The sequence below is a fragment of the Emys orbicularis genome, chromosome 2 (genome assembly GCF_028017835.1).
Source record: "Emys orbicularis isolate rEmyOrb1 chromosome 2, rEmyOrb1.hap1, whole genome shotgun sequence".
In the NCBI taxonomy this organism is placed as follows: Eukaryota; Metazoa; Chordata; order Testudines; family Emydidae; genus Emys; species Emys orbicularis.
In genome coordinates, this window is record NC_088684.1 from 68,309,516 (window position 1) to 68,337,107 (window position 27,592).

The 27,592-nt window shown below is 42.6% G+C and overlaps 1 protein-coding gene across 1 annotated transcript; it reads left to right on the top strand.

Annotated features, from left to right (window-relative positions):
• Positions 1 to 257: 257 nt before the first annotated feature.
• SDR16C5 (short chain dehydrogenase/reductase family 16C member 5) lies at positions 258 to 27,592 on the top strand. The gene is made up of 6 exons (XM_065399788.1): positions 258 to 587; positions 9,196 to 9,327; positions 19,548 to 19,647; positions 21,710 to 21,854; positions 26,687 to 26,809; positions 27,463 to 27,592. The coding sequence occupies exons 1-6, from the start codon at positions 258 to 260 to the stop codon at positions 27,590 to 27,592; spliced, it is 960 nt and encodes a 319-aa protein (XP_065255860.1).

Below are 27,592 nucleotides of genomic sequence, written 5' to 3' on the forward strand. Positions count from 1 at the left end.
AGTGAATAGGAGACTTGTGGGATCTTGCTCCTCTGGCCTAAGCAATCTTTAGCAACTGGCACTATACCATGACTTCCTAGGAAAATCTAAGAAAAATATGTAGCGATAAAATGCATTTTTGCAGAAAAGAATTGTGACCTATTAACTAACTAGATCCTTAGAATTAGCTTGTACCCTTTTTTTTAACTCTAATATCTCTGAAGTTTCAATGCAGCATTTTTGTTTTATCTTTTTAATTAGAAAAATATCTGAAAATCATGTGCAAGTTAAACAGCATCTTGGAGACTCTCGAATTCCTGATTTTAGTAGGATATTACTACTTTGAGGCTTTCATTCTGTTTATTTGTCCTCCATGTAAAAAGAATGTTGCTGGTGAAATAGTGCTTATTACAGGAGCTGCAAATGGGATTGGAAGGCAGATTGCCTTAAATTTTGCTCGTCTTGGGGCTACCCTGGTTTTCTGGGACATTGATGAAGATGGTAACAAAGAGACGATTAAACTGGCCAAAGAAAATGGAGCCAAAGGAGTTTATGCCTACAGGTGTGACTGCAGCAATAGGGAAGAAGTCTACAGAGTGGCAGATCAGGTAATATTTTTACATTGCTTTTCTTTCCAGTTTAATACTGTATCTGATTAAAAGATATCTCTTTCAAAGAATTAGTTTTAGAAGCAGTAATGTTTGGTAAAGGGGATTTACCACTTATATCCATTTATTGCAATTTAACAAAAAAATTGAAGGTATTTGTAAATGCTTAATCTGTTTTTTGTAATAAAATAATTGGGTTTGATCTAATGTACTGTGGAGACTGAAATACTGTGAGTTTTCCCTCTAAAGGAAAATAGTTGCTTCAAATCAAGACCAGGGTAAAGCATATGGTTGTAGTTGACTTCACACGTTCATTGCTGAGCCTCAAAATTTGCAAATGTTACTGAGAAACAGTAAAACACAGTAAAGAGCTTTTTCTGCTATTTGTCCATGTGATCAGTGAATTATAGTTAAGTAAGGATGCCTTGGGATATAACCATTTCAAAAAAGCAATCAGGAGGGTCTCATCCTAGTTTCCCTTATGTACAATTTGGACTTATCCTTCACTCAGCATAAGCTGGAAAATAAGACATCATAGGATCTCACTACAAACTTAACTTTTGTTGCCCTATCTTAAGTAAACCTGTCAACAAAAGTCAGGTTTCGTCAACAAAACAGTGGAGGTGTACACACTGGAATGTTCCTTCTTCCAACAAAACTCTCCTGCTTGGCCAACAAAATAAAACTACCTCGACGAGAGGCATAGAGCTTTTTGCGGCAAAATTATATTGACAAAGTGTCAATGTAGACACCACACTTGATGACGTCACTGTAAATGGCCTCCAGGAGATGTCCCACAATGCCCATCCTGATCACTCTGGTCAGCAGTTTGAACTCCGCTGCCCTGCACCCAGGTACACAGGCTTCTGTCCCTCCCCCTTTAAAGTCCCAGGAATTTTTGAAATTCCACTTCCTGTTTGTTTAGTGTGGAGAGCTCACATTGCATCTGCCCAGCTGACCATTGCAGCTCCATGCAGCAAACACTTTCCTGCTTGGAGCACACCTGAGTTGTTGGATCTGCTGACACTGTGGGAAGAGGAGGCTGTGCAGTCCAGCTCCGCTCTAGCTGTAGGAACTTCAATACCTACGGTCAGATTTCTCATGGCTTGTTGGATAAAGTCTATGCAGCTGTGCTGTGTGAAGATAAAGGAGCTGAGGCAGGTGTACCAGAAGGCAAGGGAGGCAAACCATCACTCTGATGCTGTGCCAAAGACCTGCCACTTCTATAAAGAGCTGGATGCTATCCTTGCTATCCACCACCAGGAGCCGTGTGGATACTCAGGATGGGCTGGAGGCAGTGGGCAGTGGCCTCAACCCCAAGGATGAAGTTGTGGATGAGGAGGTCAAGTTGGAGGACAATGTGGCGAACACGGCAGGATCGTCCAGTGGCGTGGCGAGTCAGGACCTCTTTTCCACTCCAGAGGGATCTAGCCAGTCCCAGCAGTCCATCTCTGGCGTGCATGATGCAGGAGAGGAGAGCCCTGGTAAGTGATGTTTTTGAATTGATGCTGCTCGGTTATATGAGGTCAAACTGTCCTTTGCTCTGTATAATCTAGAAGTGGGTGAAAGGATAGCAACATACAAGATTAGCTGTGTTTGAGTGTGCTCCACATTCCCCTGTGCAGCTAAGCAGTGCGGCGGAACAGTGTGTTAATGCACACAGAGATTTCATGGGAATCTTCCAGAGAGATCTCTAGGAAACTTTCCTGGAGGCACTTGACAATCCTCTGCCGAAGATTCCTTGGCAGAGTTGCTTTGTTCCTTCCCCCATTGTAGGAAATTTTCCCTTGGCAATCACTTATGCAGGGACCAAAGCGGCACACAGGCGAGCAGCATAGGGCCTGGGTCTGAAGTTGCACTCCTGCAGAATTTACAATATTGTCCCTAGTCGCGTGCACTGATCCCCTTAAAAAACCACCTAGACCCTGTGCTCCATCTTGAATGCCCAACTCCCACCCAGGCTGAACTCACCATTTTTAGGGTATTCGTCAAGATGTGTGCTTGCCAAGGGACGTGAGAAAGTGATTCATATGTTAAGAGGTGTATTTTACTGTAATGATTCAATGCTGGGCATGAACTAACCATCATGCTTCTGTGTATTGTTTCTTGTGCTTCTGCAGATGTGGACTTCAGGGGAACCCACTGTACACCAGCGGAGTCCCTCTGCCATATAAGGAAGCGACCAAAGCAGAGCAAGGAGGACATGTTCCGAGAGGTGCTCCAATCCTCAGAGGCCAAAAAAAGAGAACGCAGGGAGTGGAGAGAGACTCTGAAGGAAAAATTTAAAATAGAAAGGCAGGACAGAAAGGAGAGCGAGGAGCGCATTGTAACGGGCCAGGAGTGGCTGATAAAAGTGATGGAGGATGAAACAGAGAAGTTCCTAATCACGCTTGAGATCGAACACATGTGTGTTCGCCCCGCCTGCAGCCAATACAGAACTGCTTCCCATACTTTCCAAACTCCTCCCACACATTCTTTGCAACTTTCTGGAACGTCTCAGTACCCCGTTCACTCCACCCCTTCGGACAGCTTCCAAAATGACAGCTGGACTTACACACAGCTATGAGAGCCTACACTGCCCTGCACTGTTATCTCCCTTCCCATCAATCCTTTTGTGTGTGTTGTTAATTGGTATTTCATAAAAACAAACTCTCTGAAAGATAGCCAATCTTTATTTGTCTCCTACACAGGTGGTTTCTACTGGTCATAATACATAGTGGCTGTTTGATCATATGCTGACTACAAATCCCAGTTTGGAATCATCACAGTTTTCATGCAAGGCAGCAAGTTAACAAAGCATGGCAGAGTGCTGTATAGAAAGACACATTACTGGTGTTCATTATCAAAATGTTGCCTCCAAAGTCTCCCTGATTTGAATAGCCCCCCATTGTGCCCCTCTAGTAGCCCTGGTATCTGGCTGCTCAATTAAGCTGCAAGGCAATCCACCTCTGCGCCCCGGGGGGAACTTTTCACCCTTCGCCTCACAACTATTATGGAGCACGCAGCAGGTTGCTATGACCATGGAAATGTTTTCCTCATTTAGGCCTAACCTGCCATAAAGGAAGCGTCAGCGCACTTTTAATCTGCCAAAGGCACATTCCACTGTCATTCTGCACCTGTTCAGCCTATTGTTGAAGCACTCCTTGCTGCTGTCCAGTTTTCCCATGTAAGGCTTCATGAGCCATGGAAGTAAGGGGTTCGCTGGGTCTCCCAGGATCACTATGTCCTTTCAACATCCCCCACTGGAATCTTCTGGTCTGGGAAAAAAAGTCCCTGCTTGGAGCTTTCTGTACAGGCCAACGTTCTTGAAGATTCGTGCATCATGCACCTTCTTGGACCATCCCGCGTTAATGTCAGTGAAACGCCCATGGTGATCTACAAGCGCCTGCAATACCATAGAGAAGTACCCCATCTATTGATGTACTCTGTCACAAGATGGTCCGGGTCCAAAATTGGAATGTGTGCGCCATCTATCACCCCTCTGCAGTTAGTGGATGGCTTTGTGACAATGGGATTCCCTGTTTCATGCACATTGCCAAGAGTCGCAGTCCTTCATTGCCGGATGCAATTAATGGCCCTGCACTCTTACGTTGGCACAGCCCCAATGGTCAACTTTCCGACTCCAAACTGATTCGTGACCGACCAGTAGTAGTCTGGAGTTGCCAGCTTCCACACAGCGATCGTCACGCACTTCTCTACCAAGAGGGCAGCTCTCATTTTTGAGTCCTTGTGCCACAGTGCTGGGGCGAGCACCTCATACAGTTCCTGGAAAGTGGCTTTCCACATCCAAAAGTTCTGCAGCCACTACTTGTCATCTCAAATCTGTGTGATCCCAATGATGCGATCCCACCACTTAGTGCTTGTTTCCCGAGCCTAGAAGTGACGGTCCACCATGCTCAACTGCTCCGTGAATGCCAGAAGTAATCTGGTATTGTTTCTTTCCATGGCAGCAGGTCAGGCAACTCTGATTCCTGTTCAGAGTGGGAGCTCCTGATATATTGCATGACCATCTGCAATGTGTTCATAACAGTGATGTCAACAATAGAGAGCAGTGCGGGATCCATCCTTTCAGACAGAGAAATGCCACAAAACACAGTCAGCCCCATTCATCTCACATCAAGTTGTTGATAAACAACTACTCTCAACTATGCACATCATAACTAGGACAATTTGACCAGCCCCAGTACCATGGCTTCCTGTGTTAAGTAACATCGCTTCTCCTCACATCCATTGTGAGGATGCTACGTACAGAATGGTTGCGAAGATCAGGCAAACCCAAGCCTATCACTTTACACAGACCTCTTCCAGTGCCCAAGAGTGTGCTTATTGAGGTACCTGTTGTGGGCCTACTTGACACTATTTTCTCTGTGATCTCAGTGTGGAATGAAGAATGGTCTGCCATTGACGTCAGAAACCAGTCTCTTATAACTAACTTGACCACGTGTGTATCTGGCTTTGATTTGCCATTCTGCTCATGGGCCCTTCTGAACCAATTTTGAATAAGCCTGGGTCAATGTGCAGCTAGCCTTCACACCTGAGGCCAACGAGAGGATCCCACACGTGTCTGTGGCTAAAGACAGACAACATCACTGATGACTGGATTTGATGGTGGTCTGAGGGTTCTGCACTTCACTGATGAGGGCTGCTGCAAATTGGCTTGGCAAGCTCCACATACAATAAGATCATTGGAATAAAATGAAGTAATCAATTAATTAGAGGATTTAACGAAGTACAAATAATCAATCCTTAGAAATTCTAGAGAGTTTTTAAGAAGGTGGCTGTCTATTTGGTTATAAATCCCAACTAAAGAATTTTACCAACTTTAGTCAAATTTACTACTTGGTACCTGCTGGAATCTTAATACTGAAACCAATGTTTTATCTGTCTGAACTACATCCTCAAAGCCAATTGTAAAGATTTCTTTTTAGAATTCTGTTGCTATGGGGTGGATAATGCTTTCCTCCTTCCATGCCCTAAAGAGACATCATAGTACAGACTTTAACAGAACACTCTTCATAAGCAGAAGTTTGAGAACACTTGCTTACCCGAAATTACAGAATACAATTTCAAGCCAATGTAAGCCAGGACATTTAAACATAGAACACACTTTAATGAGGTTTTATGAGACAACTTTTAGGGCTGTTTAGACCTGAGGAACTTACTTTCTGGTGTCTTCTCTGTTCAGACTTTTTGGGTATTTATACACAGGTGCATGCACACAGCCACATTTTCACACTCTAAAATGAAAATGTAAAAAAAGCTGGACTTTCATAGAGTATGCAGTGTTGTTCTAGCCATGTTGATCCCAGGATATGAGAACAACAAGGTGGATAAGGTAATGTCTTTTAATGGACCAACTTCTGTTGGTGGAAAAGACAAGCTTTTGAACAGCACAGAGCTCTTTTTCTGGTGAAGATCTCTGTGCAGCTCAAAAGCTTGTCTCTTCCACCAACATAAGTTGGTCCATTTAAAAATACTACCTCATTCACCCTATCTCTCTCTCATAGAGTATGCAGTCAAGGAACCAGACGATGTTACCAGCACAGCGCTTCTTGCTAGCAAACCTCCTTCAGGTGTAGAGAGACTGATCAAAGGCTGGCATGGCCTGTTAGTTGATGTCTTGACTTCTTCTCTCCAAGGTGGCTGGGTCTTGAGGATTCAGGAACATCAGTCTTCCCTCAGGTGACTTGTTGACCCAAAAGGTAAAGGCTTCTCAGCCTTACCCTTGATTCTTATGATTTTCAAACTTTGCCTTGCAGTGCCTATCTTTAAGGCCGACATATACATAGAGTGTGAGACCTATCTTAGAGCCATGCAACTTGGTTCAATCAGGTTTCAATTAGGTTACCCTAAGCTAGCATCTATATTGGGGAAAGTCCCACTTAAATCAGCAATTTAAAAAATATTTAGTGTTTCACATGCCACAGAGACTGTTACACTGTGTCCTTCACCCATGCTCCTCCACCCCTCCAAAAAACCCTGAACACAAGACTACTTTTGAGGAAGATGACATTGTCTTATCCAGGTGAAAAGGTCTTATGATGATATGGAATCACCAGGTTACAAAAAGTTCAACAAAAGTCCTATAAAATTGGCTGATTGAAATAGACCGTAGCAACAATCAGTCACTTAACATTCATCCATCAGTAAATTAAAAATAAGTTTAAACAACTAAGGATCAATGGCGTCATTCGTCTTGCAAACAAGACAATTTACAGTAATCTTTCTATTTTGAAACTGGGCTGTACATCAAACAGCTTATCTTCTGGAATCGTCATCTCAGAGTTACTTTAAAACCTATCAAGATCAAACCATTTAAGAAATACAATTTAAAAACTGATATAAAGTCTGAATTTCCATATACTCTATTTCTCTTGTGAAAGCATATACAAAAGTGGCAGTTAAACTGGTAGATGCAATCTTAACATTAGCATTTCCTAACTGACTGCTGAATGTAGTGAGTGGCGTTGGGTGAATAATGTATTTTTTGGGTTTGCTGGCAATTCTGAAAAAAAATTGTTTTTGTCAAATGACACTTTTCAGCAAATCAAAACATTTAAAAGAGTTGACACCATTTGGTAATGTCACATTGAAATGTTTTGTTTCATTTTGACCCAAAAAATCCATTATGATTTGCAGGCATTTTGACAAAAGCAAAGTATTCACAAAACCACTGGACAAGGAGGTGATAGTGTTGCCTCTCTTTATAAGTTTTAGACCTGTGGTTAAAGCACTCACATGGAAGACCTGTGTTTGTTTCCCTGCTCTGCCTGATATGGAGAAAAGATTTGAACTTGGGTTTCTAGCACTACAGGAGAGTCCCCAGCCACTGGACTATTCTGGTGTGGGGCTTTCTCAGTCTCTTCTGTTGAAGCTTTTCCACTTTTCCATTAGTCATTGAGCAAGGACTTCAATTCGGGTCTCCCATATCCTACATGAGTGTCATAACTACCAGGCTATAGAGTCATTCTCAGTCTCGTTCCCGGGCCCAAAGACTTTTCTATGACTATGAATGACACTGGATACTGTGGATGACAATGGATAGTCATTGGGCCAGAGAAAGTGAGTAAGTATGACTCTATTGCCTGGTACTTAGGGCACTCACCTAAGATGTGGGAGACCCAAGTTGAAGTCCTTCCTCCATGACTATTTAATTATTGATACTAAGGTCTTTTCTTCAAGTGCAGCTGCACCATTGTAGCACTTTAGTGGAGATGCTACTACACTGACAAGAGAGCTGCTCTTGTCAGCATAGTTAATCCACCTCCCTGAGAGGTGGTAGGTATGTCAAGGGGAGAAGCTCTCCCATCAATATAGCACTGTCTACCTGGGGGGTTAGGTCGGTATAACTACATTGCTCAAAGGTGTGGATTATTCATACCCCTGAGCAACATAGTTATATAGGTCTAGACCTGGCCAAAGTGGAACAGCTTCAACAGGTGAGATTAAGAAAGCCCCATCGTCCAGTGGTTATGGTGCTCTCTTGCAATGTGGGATACCCAAGTGCAGATCCCTTCAACACATCAAGCAGAGTGTGGAACTGAAGCCAGATTTCCCACATCCTAGGTGAGTGGCCTGACTGCTAGGCTAAAGCTTATAAGGGAAGCACCTCCTCTTCTAGCTACTTGGTCAGTGCTTTGCTTTTGTCAAAATGCCTGAAAATCAAAAGTATGTTTCAACATTATCAAAACATTTAGACTCTTTCAGCTCAGTTGAAACTATTTGGTGAGCTTGACGCAAATTCGGAAATAGTTTGGGTCCACCCAAAACGGCATTTTTTTTATGAATAAACTACTCATCTGAAAAATGTCATCCAGTGCTAGTAATGATGTTGTTTGTTTTTTTGTTGTTGTTGTTTTAAATGGAATATAAGAATAATCATATGCACACAGTACACATTACCAGGTAAGCTAATATATTGAAATTATCCCAGGTCCATATGAAGTTTCCAACACATTGACTCTGCCAGCTAAACATAAGAGGATCAAGCACCTTGAATTTTCTGTGTTCCTATGAGCATGAGTTATTCTTAAAAGTACAGACTTAGGGCTTGTCTACATGTGGAACAATGTGCGCTAGAGGGGTGTAATTTCTAAAGTGTACTAACATGTTATGCACTAACTGGCCCACGTAGACCCTGCTGACACAAATTGTACATTCCCTACTGCACATTAATGTAGTGCTTAGTTCTCACCAGCAGGGTTTACATGGGCCAGTTAGTGTGCAGCACTTTAGAAATCACACCCGTAAACTACAGGCAGAAAGCTGTTCCTTGAAGAGTTTTTTCATACTCAAGTGTTAGAAGTTGGTTGGTAAACTACCATCAATCCATTAACTCCTTTCTAGGCATGTACACTAATTGAAAAGTCATGTGTGAATCTGAAAGTAATCCTCTGAGAGTATAAACTCTTCAGGATGAGGGATTGTCTTTCTCTCTGTTTGTAAAACACCTACCAAATGTAGTCTGCTTCCACAGTATTGGTAATAAATAGTAATGGCAAATATTCAGGCAGTACATAGAACAGATCACTACATGGTTTTTATAAATGTAAAGCACAAATAGCATGAATATCATATAATAGTTTGGTTTTCCCTTCTTTCCTTTCAGGTTAGAAAAGAAGTTGGGGATGTTAATATCCTAGTCAATGATGCAGGCATAGCAAATGTGAAAACATTTCTTGACCTTCCAGATGCTGATATGGAGAAAACTATAAGGGTGAACATCATGGCCCAGTTCTGGGTAATATATTTTTTCCATGGATAACTGTGAAAGTGTGCTAGCACCCAATTTCTTCTGAAGTGGGCAAAATGTGTTTAACTTGGGTTGTCTAGTATTCAGAAACTCCATTTAGAAATGGAGCATTGTTTGGTTTTGGTTCAATTTGTGACAAATGCCAGACTGAAAAAGTACTAGCTTGCAAGCTCTGCTCCTCTGTGAGGTATGATTTGACTAGGAGCAGGCACCCAAACTGTCCTCACCAAAAAATTACATGCACTGATGTTAAAAGCAAAACATGACAATGCTCTTTGGTGTAAATCCAAAGGCTTTGTATTGCTAAGTCAAGAAACAGAACTCTCTATAGTAGCTGTGACTGCAGTTAGTGGTGATAGAATTCCTATTCTCACCCTTCATAAAACACAAGCTGTTACATATTTAAACTACACTACCTACACCAGTCTGCAGGACTGCACATCTGTAACTGGTATTTTTCCTTTGCTTTCCATAAATTTCAAATAGAATTCTGGGTTGTTGTTGTTTTTTCTGGTACCATCTGTCCTCAACAGATTTGTACAGATCCTTTATTCTTAGGGTCTGAAAGCACTTTTCAATGGTTAATAGATAATTGTCCCATTTTAGAGATTTGTGGAGTCAGGGAAAGACACAAAGTGGTGAGGTGTCAGCTTTTGAAAAGTGTCGTCTAACTCTGGCGCATATTTTTAGAACTCTGGATGCGACTTGCAAAACAGCTCAGTGTGCGGAGTGCTTTTAAAAAAAAAAAATCTGGCCACTTATTTTGGTATTTGAATGGGAGCTGATCTGTTTTGAAAATCTGACCCCATTTTTAGGTGCTGAGGTCCTTTTGAAAATCTGTACCCTAATGCCTGATCTTCTGAGTTGCTGAATACTCACAATTTCCATTGACTTCAGCTGGAGTTTTCCAGAAATCAGGCCATAGGTGTGTCAAGCTGAGCACCCAAAAACTGAGGCACTCCTAATTAAACAACAAAATTGAAAATTTAGCCTTAAGTGACTTGACTTTTGTTGGACAGGAAATCATTAGCCACAACTGACCCCATACAGTCTTGTAGCTGTAGTCATCCCAATTTTAAAAAAAAGACTGAAAACATAAGGGGCTTAACTGTGAACAAGGATGATGAGCTTGGGGCTAAGACACTGGACTGAGACTTGAGGCAATCTGGGTTAAATTCCTGGCTCTTTTACAGATGTCCTGTGTGAAATATTTAATGATAGTTTAATGTTCAATGCTTAATGAAAGTTAGCATTACTAAGAGATGTTTGAAGCAGCTTTCTGCTTTGTAGGCAACAGGTTATTAGGGTACAGTCATTCACTTGCCCTAGGATCTGCCCCACTTCTCAGTTACATTCCACCTGTCATAATTCATTCCCACACACCATTGTGACCGTGAATTAGTGGATGTGTGGATGTTGAATAGCTATTAATATTTAAACAATTAGGATACGTCTTGGTCATAAGCAGAAGTTTGCATACCAGTTTCTTATCACATGGCACCTTCTTGCATCTTGTTTTCGAGAACATCTGTTTGCGATTATCAACAAATTGTTGCAAGACACATACATACTGAACTGGCATCTTCTATATGACTTCAAGATCAAGGTGTCAAGTCATTGGTGCACAATGAACTATAGCTGACATGCTGGAACCCCTAATTAGACAAGAGTGTCCCAGGGCTGAGTAGAGGAGTCACTGATCCAAAAGATGCTAACCATGCAGAAAGAAGGTGGGGCTCTCTCACATCACACAACACCCAAAGTTGTATCATGCTTTGTTCCCTGGACCATACATCCAAAGAAGAAGAGGTGAAAGACTCTGACCGCCAGCTAAGCCAAGCCTGAAGTCTACAGCTGAGAAATGAGACCAAACTTTCCTCATGACATGCGAAAGAACTCCAAGCTACATTTTATTAATAAACATAGTTCCAAACTAAGACCAATCATATGAGCTAAAGACTTTGAGAAGAAGATATAAAAATCCTTCTGTAGAGCAATTCAAGGACACTCAAATCGCTCCAATGCCCATTAGTGTGTGTGTGTGCACACGCATGTGTGTTGCAACTACCCCTCAAAGTAGACACTAAACCCCTAAGTGTTATCTAACATGAAGAGTTCCTGGGTCATAGCAGCTTTAGAATGACACCGGTTTAAGTATAAGTCTCTAGGAAACTTTCTATATCTGTGTATGACTGGCAGAAAAATGCAGGTATTGTGTTCAAGTGGGGAGGGGAAATAGAGTAAGTAAACAGAAGCTTGATGTGATTTCTGTGAACACGAAGCTTAGCAGGAGAAAGCAACCAGAGGAAGAAGTTACTAAGAAACCATTTTAAGAGCTGTAATTCCTCAAAATAAAGACAAGAAATAGCCTCTGCCTTTAATGGAACCTTAGCTAAAGGGTTAAAATATAAGGTAATAGCTTCTCCCATTAACCTTCCTGCAGAATCTTAACAGAATTGTTTTCCTTAACTTGTTCACTGGCAAAGTAGATAAATTGAACCATTGAATTACTGATTATGTTTTAATTACAGCCTTAATTTGACTGTTGCATTACACCATTGTAAGTTAAGTTAGGAAAACTTTAACTTAAATTAGCTTGTGACATATGTTGCTTAAATTCATATTTGTTCTATAACTGCTTGCTTAGTCTTTTAATACATTTATAGAAGGTGCACCAAACTGGTTTATTTCTCACCGCTTCAATCCAAAGTAACCTATATAGAGGTAAAAATCATTAAATGTTATTCCTGAGCCCCTCCTATATTTTAATTACTTAAAATAACACCCTATTTTCCCTACAATGAGAAGTTACTTAACTTCTTTTTACATCAGTTCCCAATAATAAAATAGGGATAGTAATACTTCCTTTCCCCTGTGCTTTTGTATCTTATCTATTTAGATTGTAAGAGACAGATTTTCAAAGGTTTTAGGAACAATAGGTGCCTAGTGAGATTTTCAAAAATAGCTAAGCAAGTTACATATGCTCCTAGTGGGCACTTAGCCAGTTTTGAAAATTCCAGTAGTCATCTGTTTGCACCTTTAGACACCTAAATACCTTTGAAAATCTACTCCCAAGTTCTTTGCGCAGGGACTGCCTCTCACTATGTGTTTGAACAGTACCTAGCACAATGGGCCTGGGTCTTGACTGGGATCTGTAGGTGCTACTGTAATAAAAGTTGTTAATAATAAAGTAATAATACTCAAGCTGCATATTTTTCCATTACTGCTCTAACTTCCCATTCTCTATATTTAATTCATTTGCAAGTAAGATTTAATTAACTAGCTTATTCCCAATGCATCCCTGTCTCCTTTAGAATTGGCAGACACCTTTAGAAGACACAGGCTCAGATCTTCCCTTGCATTGGAGACACATTGTAATGTGAAAACCTACACAAAATACATGGCTATGGTGGCTTTGGGGCCACAAGCCAATCACCCCAGCACAGGGGATCCTCCAGTGGCTTAGAATTGGTGTAACAGCTCCTACAGCGACCCATCCCTGCCCTGATCCACACCGTAACAGCCCTCTGCGAATTAATGAGGTCGATAGTACTATCAGTAACTTTACTTCTGAGTTCACTAGTACTGAAGCCATTTGCACTTCCCATCCAAGAGTTTTCTCTCGTTCTGGGCCAATGATAATTATGACTTTGTCCGCATTAGAGCTGGAAGGTGTAAATATCAGCTTGAGGAGACATACCCTTGCTAGTTCCGATGAAGCTAGCATCCTAAAAATAGAGCATAGCTGAGGTGGTGTGGGGAGCGGGATGGGCAAGCCGATCCACACATGTACATGTCTGAGATGCTTAATGTGCTCAGGGCAGCTCTCCCTTCCCACTTCTCACACCAACATGGCTACACTCTATTTTTAGCACACTAGCTCAATGAGAGCTAGTGTGGGTATGTCTCAAGGTGGAATTTACACTTCCAGCTCAGCGAGAAGCTGCCACTGGGGGAAAGCATGCTGTATAGTTCCAAACTTGTAGCCCTCCAGAGATAAAATGTTGTGACAGCAGTAGCTGAAATAATGTGGACAGTGAATGCCTTTGATAGAGAAGCTAATTGTGGTGGCTTTATGTGCACATAGAAAGGAAAGGGAAAGGAAAGAGACACCAAGCAACTTCACAGATGTGCTAATATTATTTTCAGTAGAGAACTCTCTCATCTCTCAGCATTCTCCTGCCTGTAGAGACAAAGCAAAACACTCACTTATCCACCTTCAGTGCTTGGTTTCCAGTAATGAAAGATCCAGTACTCTACAGAGCCTCATTGCAAACAATTCCTTCTCAGAATGTTTCTGCAGGTACCAGGTGAGGAAGAAAATACCTGGAGAATTTGGCCAATTGAGGCACTGGGATTTTGGCAGATTATTAGTCACAAGATTTTCTTCCACAGGGAAAAATCCTGGTCACTGCACAAAGCCTGAGTAATAGGAGAAGAAGCAGAGATTACTTTACAGATTCCATGAGACCATCATGGGTCGCCTCCTCCTCAGACCGTGCAAATCTCCTTACTCTGTGCCTCTCTTCCTCCATCCCTTTGTGCTGGACTGCAGAGCACATCTCCCCAGCATGTCGGACTCGTGGATGCTCTATGCTGGGTCCTATAATACTACGTCTCCCAACATATGCAGAGGGTCCACACTGATTCTGCGGCTGTCACTGACCTCCATGGCCCTGGAGAAGCTGATGGAGAGGATTTGCCAAAGAGTGCTTACTTTACAAAGAAGAATGAGTCATAATTGGTAATCGCAAGTTTCAAAGCACTCTGTACCTATTTAACTTTGGCATGCTTGCTCTGACAGAGCACTTTTTATTTTGGTTATAGATAATCCATCTTGTGTCTTCCTGTGTTGGAAGCCAATCCTCATGTTTCAAAGTTCTGGAGAGGGGTTATGCAAAGTGTTCTGCTTTGTCTCCACCTGCTGAAAAATAGAGAAATGAAACAGGGCAGAGCATAACTGAATCTGTTGGTGATTGTGGAAAATCATCTGACTACCAGGTTCCTCTATTTGATTGATATTTAAGGGCAAAATGAAAAATAGCTTCATTACACTTAGAAGCTTTTACTCCGAAGGTTGCTGCGACTGAGCTCTTCATGGGTAGGAAAATTATAGCCTCATCTAAGCGAGTGGCAGGCACCACCAATTTGGTCGACTTAATGTATCCTATCTACACACATCCACATTGTACATAATTTAAAAGCTTATTATGTCTACTTAAATATGAAGTATGATGTGGCGCTGTCAAGTGGTGCTGGTACCATAGCAACAGGATCAATAATGACACCATAAACACGGTAAATTGACCAGTTTGAAATATTTGCATTCGTTTCTGTTAGCTTAATGACACTATGTATTATTTCAAGACATAAAACTGGATTTCTTTGTGGCTTCAAAGCATCACAACAACAGTTTAAAGAGTAAAACAAAATCTAATAATAAATTTGTACAGATACAATTTGACATTTCTAGTCATCATTATCATCATGATCTCTCTCAAGAGTATGTGAGTTACCACAGTTTTATTGCCTTGGCAAGTACACAGTTCTGTGCAAGAAAGATTTTCTGACTACAGACACAGTTGATTGTGCACCAAACCCTACTGGTACAGGCACAGATAAGGTCTTTTAGAAGCTCAGGTGCCTTTGGGCCCATGAAGAATACAGAAAGTAGTTAATCATCCACATTTTTCCATCCATGTTGCAATGACGATCCAATGTCTCGTTTACCTATGTGTGAAGACATCCAAATCTTTGTTTTGTGAAGATGCTCTTTTGAGATGCTCTTCAAAACTGTCCTCAAATGGTGAGGAGTTTGGCCCGTGACTTGTCCTTTTTTGATGGCTAGATTCAGGTCTCTGAGTCTCCTGTCCTTTCTCACTCTGATCATACAGCACTGCTACCAACTTCTTTAATGAAGAAATTGTCCGTCAGTCTCTCCCTATTTGGCAAGATCTCTGAAGAAGTCTGCTTCCTTTGTTTTGACAACATTAAACATGGATTTTTTTTTTCCTCCCTATACCAGTTAGGGATGACACAGTCACCTGTTAATGCATGTAAAGCAGGAAGTATGTTGCAGAAGTCAGGAGTGTGTGCATCACAGATTGCATGTGCAGCTATAAAGTTACACTTGTCCGATGTGCTGGTAATGGTGCCTGTTTCAATCCACATGTTATCCATGTGTTCCATTTTTGGAAAGTAGTGAACCGAAAGGTCCAAAATATCTGTATCAGGTGACATAATTACTATGGTTCCTTTGACGCTAAGAGATCCAAAAGCTGTACTGGCACATACACATGAAGAGTGTCCTTGTGTCCACCTCCTCTTGAGTACTGTGCAAACTTGGGCTTCTTCGATACTTCTACTTTGCTACTTCACCATTGGAAAAGCCTCCAGCAAGAAGGCGTGTTTGTGTTGTATGTGTCTCTACACTCTCAGCTGCATTTTGAACCATACATTCACAGAGGAATTTTACAAGTGACTGCTTGTTGGATGCCATGTTTAGAAACTTTTTCCATGGATGTACAGGACATCCACCAATTGCCTGATATTTCTTGCAGCCAACCTTAGATCCTGTCTGACGCTGTTTTTTCTGCAATTTTCACAGGGTTACTGTTGTTATATTGGTCAGACTTTGATTGCAGAACTGGCTTTGTCAAATTCTTTTAGGATCTGCCTCAAGTACTCAGCCAGTTCATCACATGTGTGGATCTTGTCTCCTGCCATCACTTGTATGACAGCCATAGCATCTCTGATGTATACTGTAGTTTCTCTGTTGCATGATCTTAGGTCATGGATTCTTTCAGCCTGAGCTTTCAGCTGATGTCCTAATTCAGTTTTGTATGTTATTCTCAGTGGTCCATCAGCATGCAAGAGGGATGTAGGCACAGGTCCTATTGAGTGACTAAGAACAGTTGCCATTGAAATATCATCTCTGCATCTTGCTAAGGACAGGGATCTTCAGAAAACAATTTCTGGACTGATAGCTGCTGTGAATGTCCTTCCCTTGCCAGACTTAAATTTGGTTTTCTTGGTCATGTCAGAAAATGTTTTGATACCAGATCAAGTGCCTCTCTCATAAATATCTCCATTTGTTCTTCACCAACATCTTCTGTTTTCAGTAGAGTCTTATACATCTGATGTTACATATACTCCACTAGATATGTTGATAAGGACCTCTGGATGTGATTCAGGGTCAAATGGGTTTGTCATATTGTTGTGGATATGGTGGTGTGATGGGGCTCCTGCCCCGCACTGGCCCTGAGAGGGTTAAAACCAGCCTAGGGAGGCTGAGTGCAAGGCAGCCAAAGGAGTGGCTGCAGGGGAAACAGCCAATTAGGGTGGTGGCTGCGGACAATTAGGGCGACGGCTGGACCAGCCAATCATGGAGAACCTGGCCCAAATAAAAGGAAGCTGCAGACCAGACTGAAGGAGTCTGCTGCAGGGAGCCCTAGGGAGACAACTGGCTTCCTAGAGGCAGGGCCGGCTTTAGGCCGATTCCCCAGATTCCCCGGAATCGGCCCCGTGCCGAAGAGGACCCCGCGCCTTAGGCGCCTTTTTTAATTTTTTTTTTTTACTCACACGGCGGCTGTCTGGGTCTTCGGCGGCACTTCGGCGGCGGGGGGTCCTTCACTCGCTCCGGGTCTTCGGCGGCATTTCGGCGGCGGGGGGTCCTTCACTCGCTCCGGGTCTTCGGCGGCATTTCGGTGGCGGGGGGTCCTTCACTCGCTCCGGGTCTTTGGTGGCATTTTGGCGGCGGGGGGGTCCTTCAGTGCCGCAGAAGACCCGGAGCGAGTGAAGGACCCTCCGCCGCCGAAGTGTTGCCGAAGACCCGGACCGCCGCCGGGTATTCGAATCGGGTCCCGTAGTTCCTAAAGCCGGCCCTGCCTAGAGGGTTCCTGGCAGGCTGCCAGGATTTAAAGGCTTGAGGCCCTGGGAAGAGGGCAAAGGAACTGGAGCCAGAGGCAAGAGCCGAAGGAACTGAGGCTGCGGGGAAGTGGCCCAGGGAATAGAGACAGTGAGCTGGAAGGAGGAGGCAGCAGGAAACTGCTGTTTTCAGGGTCCCTGGACCCGGGGCCCAGAGTAGTGGGCGGGCCTGGATCCCTCCGCCCCACTAGCCGCTGAAGGAGCAGCCCGGCTGTGGACTACCAAGCTGCTGCGAGGAGCAGCTGGACTCTTATTGGAGGAGTCTCCCGGAATGGGGAGAAACCAGATGGTGACATGGCCGGAGGGCTCTGCCACGAAGCAGACACTGAGAGAAAGGAGCCGTAACGGGTCTGCAGGCGGAGGCGAGGACAGGAGAGCCACCACCACCTGAGGATGCACCTGCTGGGATTGAGCTAATTCCTGAAATGTCCAGCAGGAGGTGCCAGTGTGGTGAGTGACCCCGTGACAGGTGGTAAAGCTGTAACATGCTCTTCACCCCCCTCTTCAGTGCAGAGCAAGGACTTTTTTGTGGATTTTGTTTTTCACTACTTTTGTTATATCACTTCTTTCTCTCATAGTTTTTGCATATTCATAATATGAAGCTATGTATTGTCATCTCTAATACTGACCTATGCATAAGTCAATTAAAAGGCTAGTTTATAGAATATTTCAAAGGCTAGTACTACATACATAGACAATTACAAATGAAAGCCTTCTACCAGGCAGACTAGAAGCTACACTGTATGTACAAAAGCTTACTAATGGTGAAGCATTAGGAATTCTCGTACATTTATATCTATCCACTCTGCAGTACAGGCTATGGGCACACAGCCTACTGATACCGGTACACAACCTTCAATGTGAGAATGACCTGGTCAGCAAATTTTAATCAAAAATACTGTATAGAAACTTTATAATCTACGGTGAGATGTTTTCACATCACATATTCTTAATTGTCGACGTATTTCTTGTTAGCAAATTGCAAAGTGTTGATTTTCACCATTTTTGCCACATGCTAAACAGCTTCATCACTTCTGGGGGGGGGGGGAAACTTGCCCATGCAAAACCAATAAAAGTCTTTTATTAAATTTTCATTTGGTAGGTTTGACCAATAAACACCACAGTAAGGTGTTGAAATTAACTTAAACAGTAGCCATGTTGCAGTGTTTCTGGAACAGTGCAAAAAAAAAAATGCACTTTCTCATTCTGGGTACCATTGTTTCACCCGGCCTTCAGGCTTACGGCACCACTTGACAGCTTCACATCATACCTCATCTAAATGTATTGTGGCAAAATCAGACCAGACACCTATAAAAGAGTGGTGGAAGGCAGATATATCAGCCCTAGAATGGTAAAGGCCCTTTTCCCTGTGAACTGAAAAGAAGTTCTCAGGTTAGCTAGAGATGCCTGAACCAATTAAGGGCCTCTGGTGATCCTTAAAAAAACCCTCTTCTGGAGTGAGGGAGGGATGAGAAACAAGTTGCAGGAGGACTAGTGGCAGCAGGGAGGCAAGGCTTTTGCTGGGTGGAAGACTGCTCTCCTCCCCATAGGGGAAAAACCCAGGTTAACTTCTGTTTGGGGAAGAACTACCAACAAGAAGTCAGCGTAGTGAAGCAACGCCACGGAGAGGGGGCAGGGAAAGGTATTTCTTTTTGCATTGTGAATTTGGTTTTTTGTTTTGCTCAAAAGAGCTCCTCTGGCCTACTCTGAGGCCCACCTTGTAAATATTGAAAAATAGACCAAAGTGAGGAATTAAAAAAACTGCCAGAGTGGGACTGATTTACAGCAGCCAGAGGGAGAAACACCAAACCAGCTGAGGTGAAAAGTGTCTTGCCATAGTACATAAAATAAGTTTTCAAATGATGTATAATGTGGGGGTGTTTAGGGTAGACGCATTAAAATCCAAAAATATGGCCCTTTTTGGAGAATTGCCGCATGGCTAACAGGCCGCCTCTGCCTGCAACTATCCTCCTTTTGCCTCCATCTGCCTGACAAGTTGGCTTCTAGCTCCCCCTAGTGGATCAATATGACTGGAAAAACCCAATTGAAAACACTTCAGTGAGTCTTGCAAAGTCAAACCAGAAGGAAACACTAAACGGATGAAATAAGAATAATCTCTGTGCTGATTTTAGGGAAAAGCTTACTCCTTGAAAAGTCATTATCTTAAGTCTCCTATTTTCAAAAGTGAAGCTTTGAAAAGTAATTGAAGTTGTAAAACCTAATTATAGAATGAACTAATTTTAACTGATGCCTAATTGTGTGGTTTCTTATGTGTTCCTTAGACTTGCAAAGCCTTCCTTCCAGCTATGATTGCCTGTAACCGTGGACACTTGGTTAGTATCTCAAGTGGAACTGGACTTATTGGTGCCAATAAACTGACAGGTTAGTGTGCTATAGAGCTATTCTGAATTAATTTAAATGTACACTCAGAGTTAACCATTTTACTTCTGAAATCTCATCCAGCTTTTTAAAGGAAAGTTGTCTTAATCTCTTATGCAAAGATAGTATAAACTCATGAAAAGCCTGCAAGTAGTTGTAAAAAATGATGAGCAGATTGAAGGAGAGAACTATGATGATTATACCTGTTTAGCATAAACAAGCCTCCTGCAGGCTTCAAGGACTGGAAAGAGCAATACGCACCATCGCAAAGCAATAATTCAATTATTACAGGGGACACAGCGGTGATCTCTGTAGGAACATTGCCTAATATTTCCCATTATCATTTTTCTGACTTTTTGAAAAGAGCTCTGTTGCCTCCATGGTTTGCAACGAGAACTTTATATTTAGTAGGGGGATGTTCTTGGTGTCATAGAGGTGCCTTTTATGATCCCCATGAAAATCCATTCTGGTTCAATGAGTTATAAGCTGTTTAAAATGCTCCATTTTCCTTTTGTGTTTTTCTCAGTAGAGCTTGCTATTAAAATTCCTGAACAGACCATCCGCATGTTATATGCTTCCCAACCTCTCACTTCTGCATTCCACACAGACAAAATGGATCATTCAGCTCCGCATATTTCCTCTCAAAATACCATTGCGCTAACAACCAGGCAATTAGGAGCATGTCTTGCTTCTTCTATTGATTGGTGTTAATAATTCTGTGTTCTTCCCAACTTCTGTTAGGCAAGACCACATACTTCATTGAGAATCTGAGAATGCAATCATGTCTTTAACATGACCGACCTAACTCTCAGCCACTTAATTACACTTCCTGTCAGCATATCTGAGTAGTTAAATTTGGCAGAATCTTTCTGCCTATAAAAAGGGGCTACTCATGCACATGTAACACACAGTTTCAAAAAATAAGACTATACCTGCTATCATTTATTGAAGTTAGTCTTCTAGCACAAGTGGAGGGAAAGGAATATTACACTTGTGTATAATATAATTTTTCTCCTTTTTATTCTTTAAAAAAACTTGTTAAAAGAATGTTGTTAAAGTTGCAAAGACAAACACCAAAAGTTAGGAATAACCTGTATTAAGGATGTTTGTGGAACCTTAATGACATCCACATTGCAAGCCTGGGCAATGGAAGGATAATGGAGTTGCCGTTGGTAATGGAGGAAGATGACATGGGGAAGGATGAGAATTTCAGTTTTGGAAAGATCAAGTTTGACATGCAGAAGGACATCCAAGAGGAGATGTCTAAGATAACTAGAGCCACAAGACTGGACAAGAGATAGATAGTTAGATTTGAGAGTTCTTGCTACCAGAGGATAATGATAATGGGAGTCTTGGGAGCAGATGAGTTTGCTGAGGATATATCAAGGGAATTGGACATGAAAGAATTGGGGATTAAGAGACACCAAAGGAGATTCTGAGGGAGTAATGGGTGAGGTAGGGGAAGAATACAATAATGAGAACCTGGACGAGAAAAAGTGTGATTTGTTGGATGAAGGGTCTGAAGGGAATCATCTGTGTTAAAGGCAGCATTGAGGATGTAGTGCCCTTAGAGTTTAGCAATGGAAATAGTTTCTGTTCCAGTGTAAGCTTCTTGGGGTAGTTCTGGATCCAGGTGTTCTGAAACTAATAGGATGTTTGGTCTGTTATTTGCATGTAAATATCCAGGATGCTCTTTCCACGCATGCCAATGCTGTACCTGAGCTCCAGTAACACTGAAATGTTTCAACATCTCAGCTACTCTTGTCAGAGTATGTTGTCAGATTATAGGTCTTATGCTGTGCAAACTAATGGTCCAGTTGTGAAAACCTTGCTCACGCTAGTGAGCTCTTGCATGAATAGGTCTGTTGAACTCACATCAATAAATGCTCACCAACATGAGTAAGGGTTGCACAATTGGGCCCTAAGACAAAACAGAAAGTAGCATAGCATAACTCATTGTTACCAAAGTTTAAGTATTTTATTCTAAAAATTTAAATTCAGGCAGTAACACTTGCTATGATGCTAATGATATGTTTTGAATATTCCTTTTTTCTTCTCTTTACAGATTATAGTGCAAGTAAATTTGCAATAATTGGCTTTCTGGAGTCATTAGCTTTTGAGTTGCAGGCTGCAGGAAAGAAAGGCATTAAAACCACCATCGTCTGTCCTTCTTTCATAAATACAGAATTATCTACGGGTATTCGTGTCTCGTAAGTAAAACTTCTTATATTTTGCATATTAAGCAATTGCATCTGGAATACTAAAAATGGTTGACTTTAGATCTAGCATTTGTCAACATTCAGGGCAACTGCCCTCTCAGTGGTCTAATTCTCCCTCAGTGGTCCAGCCAAGGGCACCCACTCTCATGCTTCCAGCTCCCCAGCTGTTGTATTTCTTGGGTGGAGACCCACATCTCTCTCCCTTCTGACCAAGGTATTTCCAGGCAGCACAGTTCCCTGCCTTCACTCTGTTATTCCCAGCATAGCAAGTTGCCCGAGGACACCTGCTTGCTTTCTCCTCAGAGACAGTTAACAGGTATAATTGCTACAGTAATAAGGTACCACACAACACTTCCTGTGCACGGTTACTTTATTCTTAAGGTAAAAACACTACAGAGAATACACGTTAAAATCAATAAAGAACCTACACGCATGCTAATAAGCTTACCAAAGATCTCCATCCCCGCAATCTTAACATGGGCTCTGGCAGCAGCAGTCCTTCAACACCACATCCAGGGGTTTCCTTTGTGGACACACGTTCATCACTGCTTGAGTTCAGAACAAGCACAGTTTTATGTGGCCTCAGTTTGCTCAGCCCTTCCAACCCCACCCTAAAGATGGGGGACCTTCGTGGACCAGAGGTTCTGTCAATTTGTTGGATCAGGAAGAAGGCCCGGAGCCAGTTGAAAACCAAGTTATTTATCCAAAAACCTTTTCTTTGTCTGTTGGTCCCTGGATAATCCATTTTGAACTAGTATATATGAGCCTCTCCAGGGGAGTGGTTTCTCTGAAAATGTTATAACCTGAGTGCATTTGCCTTATCAGCCCATGCTGTTCTCCTATTTACTCTTCCTATGGAAATACATGCAATGCTACAATAACACATACACAATTGCATTTTTAATATAATGGACCCCAAAGGTATTAACCTAATTCAATATGGTTTAACTTAATTCAATGAAATTCATTCAGAACATTGCAGGAAATTGTCAGCCCGTCACAGCGTGTATGAAAATATAATTAGTATACAGTAGAAATCATTTTTTCAGTCTCCAGCCATTTTAAGGTTGGCTTTGCTTTTTAATACAATTTGTATGGCTTATAAGTGCACAAAGCCATGAATAATGAATCCACTTAAGCACACATGACCAGTAACTGACATGAGCACAGACGGCACAAAAGGCTTACTGGCTGTGGACTCTTACTCAGAAATGCATTTCTACAGCATGTATGTGGTCCAGCTGACTTACCTGTAAAGAAGAGGGACACTGCTGAGGTGGAGGACTAAGTGCCTGAACCAAAGCCCGTTGACTTAAATTGGCTTTGGATAATGCCTCAACTGGACACTTCTTTCAGGCAGGTGAAAATTAGGCATGGTAGTGTGTTGATGACCAAAGGCTTGTCTACACAAGAAGTTAAGCTGAACTAACTAAAAGTGTGAATTCAAAGTGCATTAGTTAAAGTGCATGATACCCTGATGTGGATGCTCTCATTAAGAAGTAAAGTGGCCTTAGTGCATTTCAGTTTATTTCACTTTTTGCATCTGCCTGAGAAATGCAGAACACTAACCCTCGGTCTACACTTAAAACTTGTACTGGCCTAGCCATGTTAGTGAGAGGTGTGAAAAAGACACCTCTGGCAACTTAGCTCTGCCGATAAAAAGCCGCAGTGTAAACACAGCTATGCCAACAGAAGAGTTCTTCTGTTGACATAGCGAATGACGTTCAGGGAGGTAGTGTTCCTATGCTGACAGAAAAATTCCTGTCAGTGTACGCTGTGTCTGCACTAGGGGGTTATGCAGGCATAGGCTCTTTAGCATAGACAAAGCCTTAGTGCCTGAACTCATGTCCAAACCTGTATAGGAGTATGCAGGAAGACGAAGGGGGAATGTTGCATATAGGAGGGGAAGCTGAGTCTGTTTTAGGATGTGGAGTGACCCATAGATGGCTCTGGGAAGACTGCCGTAAGTCAGAGCAGCCCTGGAGCTGTTCCGATTTACATCGGAGGCCATTCCAGCCCCCAGAACAGCCCAAAATGTGAGAAATACACAGGTGTTGCCTCCCGTCCTCCTGAGCTACGCCTTAGTGCTGCTTTTTCTGGAAGGTGAAGCACAGAACTTAGTCAAATTTGTTTAAGTCACCCCTTAAAACATCTGTAATTGTCACAGAAGTCTAAACATGTACTGGTGTATGATGTTACCTACACTAGAGAATATTGTCCTTGCAATCACTTTCCCAGCCCCCCTAGCCACCTGTAACACATGGCCACATACAATCACTACCAATGGTGCACAGGTGTTCACACTATCATTGTGATTGCTCTTCCTCTGAGCAAGACTGACAACTGTGTCATCCACCCTAATGGCACTGCACCATTGCAGTGCCAATGTAGACAAAAAGCACTGGTCTAGCAGCTTCAAGCAATGCAATTGTTGTTCTCGGTTTTTCTGTGCACTACCACAATGGCTCTGCTCGTCAGTCAGTAACGATTCTGACAGTTCAGAGTGCTGTCTGCATGCAGGCCTAAGCAGCTGAAGTAGTACTTGGCCAGTCTGGGGCTCTGCCCAATGTCCCCTCCAGAGCTCTCTCCCCAACCCCCAGAGTAGTAAAGGGAGATGCTGTCACAGGATAACTGACGCCTGCAGGCCGAGTTGGTCCAGCTTCCCTGTGTCAGAGCAGCTGTGGCCAGTGAAGCCAATCAGAAGGGGTGCGGCTACACCTGGGCCTCTAAAGACCTGTCAGAGGACAGGAGGAGGGGGAGTGACTAGGAGAGAAGAACCACAGTGGAGTGAAGTGAACTCCTGTGGTAGGGGCCAGGTGTTCAGAAAGGGTGTCCTGGAGCTGCTGTTCCAGAAGAGTAGAAGAGCTGGCTGAGAGCAAAGCTAGCGAACAAGGAGTGGCTGAAAAGGGAGCTGGCTGGGCCTGGGAAGCTGCAAGAAGGAGAATTACCAGAGACCCCTGGGAGGGGAGCCCATGAAACCGTAGGGCATAAGGTGAGCTGATGGACTGTTTTGTTTTTTGTTTTGTTTTTACTTGCTTACGTTTGGATAATATACCTACTTAAAGGAGACTGGGCATGGCAGTATATGCTTGGAAACTAGGGGAAAGCCCTGCAATGTCAGACACACAAACATTCCAGCAGGAGCTTAGGTGGGGAGCTTCCGCATAGTATTTGCAAGAGTGAGGGCTCAGCAGGGTTTAGTCCTGATAACTCGAAATCATCCACTGGAACAAATGAGAAATGTGACATGTCCAAATGTATGGTATATACAATAGATAGATCTCATTATGTACGTGCCTAAGGCTTGGTCTACGCTTAAATTATACCAGTGTAGCTACATCAGTCACGGCTGTGGGGGGAAAAAATACACCCCTGACTGACATAGCTATGCCAACAAAACCACCAGAGTAGATGCAGCTATGTCAACAGCAGAGTGCTTCTGTCAATGTAGCTACTGTCATTCACAGAGGTGGTGTTCCTACACTGTCAGAAAAACTCCTTCTGTCGGTGTTGGCTGTGTCCGTGCTGGGGGCTATGCCGACAGAGCTATGCTGGCATACGATCCATAATGTAGACATAGTCTAATAATACCAGACACTGTGGGATAGGTACAGTTCACAGACCCTGTGTTTGGACACCATGCACTGTGTGCACTCAAACATGGATGACTAGCTTGGATTTGGTAGCAAGATAGGGAGCCTTATCTTATAGATCACTATTTCAAATTCCATCTCAAGCTGTATAGGGACCCACGTCAATTCAGTGGCCTACTTGAAATAAAATTTTGCTCTTGAATCAGCCTGTAGTGGACACCTTCTGGCATTACAAACTGCCCTCACTCAGGCAGGCAAGAAGCCCTCGTTGGCAGATGTGGTGCTGAGGAAGTTATTCTACAGATAGAACTTAGTCTTTAGAGCTCTGCCACCTGTACAACTCACTAGCACTAGACTTTAGCTCTCTCTATAAAATAACGAGTTTATGCAGACCCCAGCACTTTGTGACACACAGCTGGGAAGAGCGCACAACTCAAATGGTCAGTGATAAGACCAAATGAAAATCAGACCATAAAAGGCAACCAGTCTGATGTAGGGGCCAAATTTTGTGACCTCTTTGTGTGTGAGTGCATAAATTGCCCACACAGTTGTATATGTAACTGCAGTAAATTGCCCAGAGTTGATGGGTGCATTTGCACATACAGAGATCTGACAACTTAGCCACAAAAGAGCATTATTTGGTAAACATTTATCATATAAACTTCTATGCGTAAGACTCCCATTGACTTCAGTGGGCTCCAGAACAGGCCCTGTATGAGTGCTATTTATTAGTTAAAATTTCACAGTTATCAACAGATTTTACTAATTGCTTTACTTACAGCGGGACTCTAAAGCTACATCTACACTACAGGTGCTACAGCAGCACAGCTATGGTGCTGCAGCTGTGCCGCTTTAGATCCTTAGCGTAGATGCTTCCTACAACAATGGAAAGGAGATTTCCATCATTAGTTAATCCACCTCTCTGAGAAGCGGTAACTAGATCACTGCAAGACCTATGGAAGGTCAATATAGCATCATCTACACTGGGGGTTAGGTCAGCTTACCTATACTGCTCAGGGGTGTGAATCTTTCGCACTCCTGAGTGATGTAACTAGGTCAGCCTAAATGTTGTGTAAACCTGGCTTAAGAATGGAGAATCTTTACTTATTGCAAGAAGCAAAACTTTCCATTTGAAGTGGGAGGAAGGAGGGAAATTATCAGTTTTGAAATAAGTGATTCCAAGAGTAAAGTTTTACAGTTTTGTAACAGCTACATGTCCTCTTTTACTAGGAGGCCACTTTTACTTCCTATTTTGGATGTAGAGTATGCAGGCAGGAAGATTGTGGATGCAATTCGCGAGGAGAAGTTTTATGTGTTCATGCCTCTGACCAATTGCATTTCTGCTTTGAAAAAGTAAGAATGGGACTTCTCTTCCAGCATTTCTTCCCCCTCCCCCCACCGCCAAATACCTGGTAGCTAAACAGAATGCAAAGCTAGTAAAAATGTTCAATAAGATATGACGCTAGGCTATCAATTTTCAGACTAGTTACCTACAGAACTATGAAGAAAGGGTGGTCTCAACTACTGCCTCCAACACACTTCTCAGATAACTTTTACGTGTGTATACATTTATTTCAAGGATTTCCTCAAGTTATAAGACGGTGTGATTTGCAGGAAGGCACTCGGGGCCAGAAGTCAGGAAGTCCCAAGTTCTAAAACTGCCTCTGACACTGACTAGCTCTGTGCTCTTGGTCAAATGGCTTAATATCTCTGCTTCTGTTTCCTCATCTGTAAACTTGGAATGTTAAACGTGCTGTGAAGACTAATGCTGGAGATGTAAAGTATTATGTCGTGGAAATGTAGTGTTGGAAGAGACCTCAAGAGGTCATCTGTATCATCCACCCATGCTGAGGCAGGACCAAGTATACCTAGATCATCCCTGACATATTTGATTTTATATTTATATGTAGTATTAATTTATTTATGTCCTTGTTAGTTAGAATTAGTGGGTGGATGGTATTTTTTTAACTATCAAGACTCACTAGAAATGCTGTTTGTCTCCTCAGCTTTGTACCTAAGAAAGTGCTACTCCTTGCTGTAGAGTATGCTGGTATTTTCAACAATCTGGATGGTGTCCGAGACCGGAAGAGAAGGGACCAAAACCACACTGCTCCGAAGATGTCCGATACCAGCTAA

Excerpts from the sequence above, each read along its gene's own strand:
- SDR16C5 (XM_065399788.1), top strand. The coding sequence starts at position 258 with ATGTGCAAGTTAAACAGCATCTTGGAGACTCTCGAATTCCTGATTTTA. Across the intron at positions 9,328-19,547 it reads ACATCATGGCCCAGTTCTGG|ACTTGCAAAGCCTTCCTTCC; the intron begins GTAATATATTTT and ends TGTGTTCCTTAG. Across the intron at positions 19,648-21,709 it reads TGGTGCCAATAAACTGACAG|ATTATAGTGCAAGTAAATTT; the intron begins GTTAGTGTGCTA and ends TTCTCTTTACAG.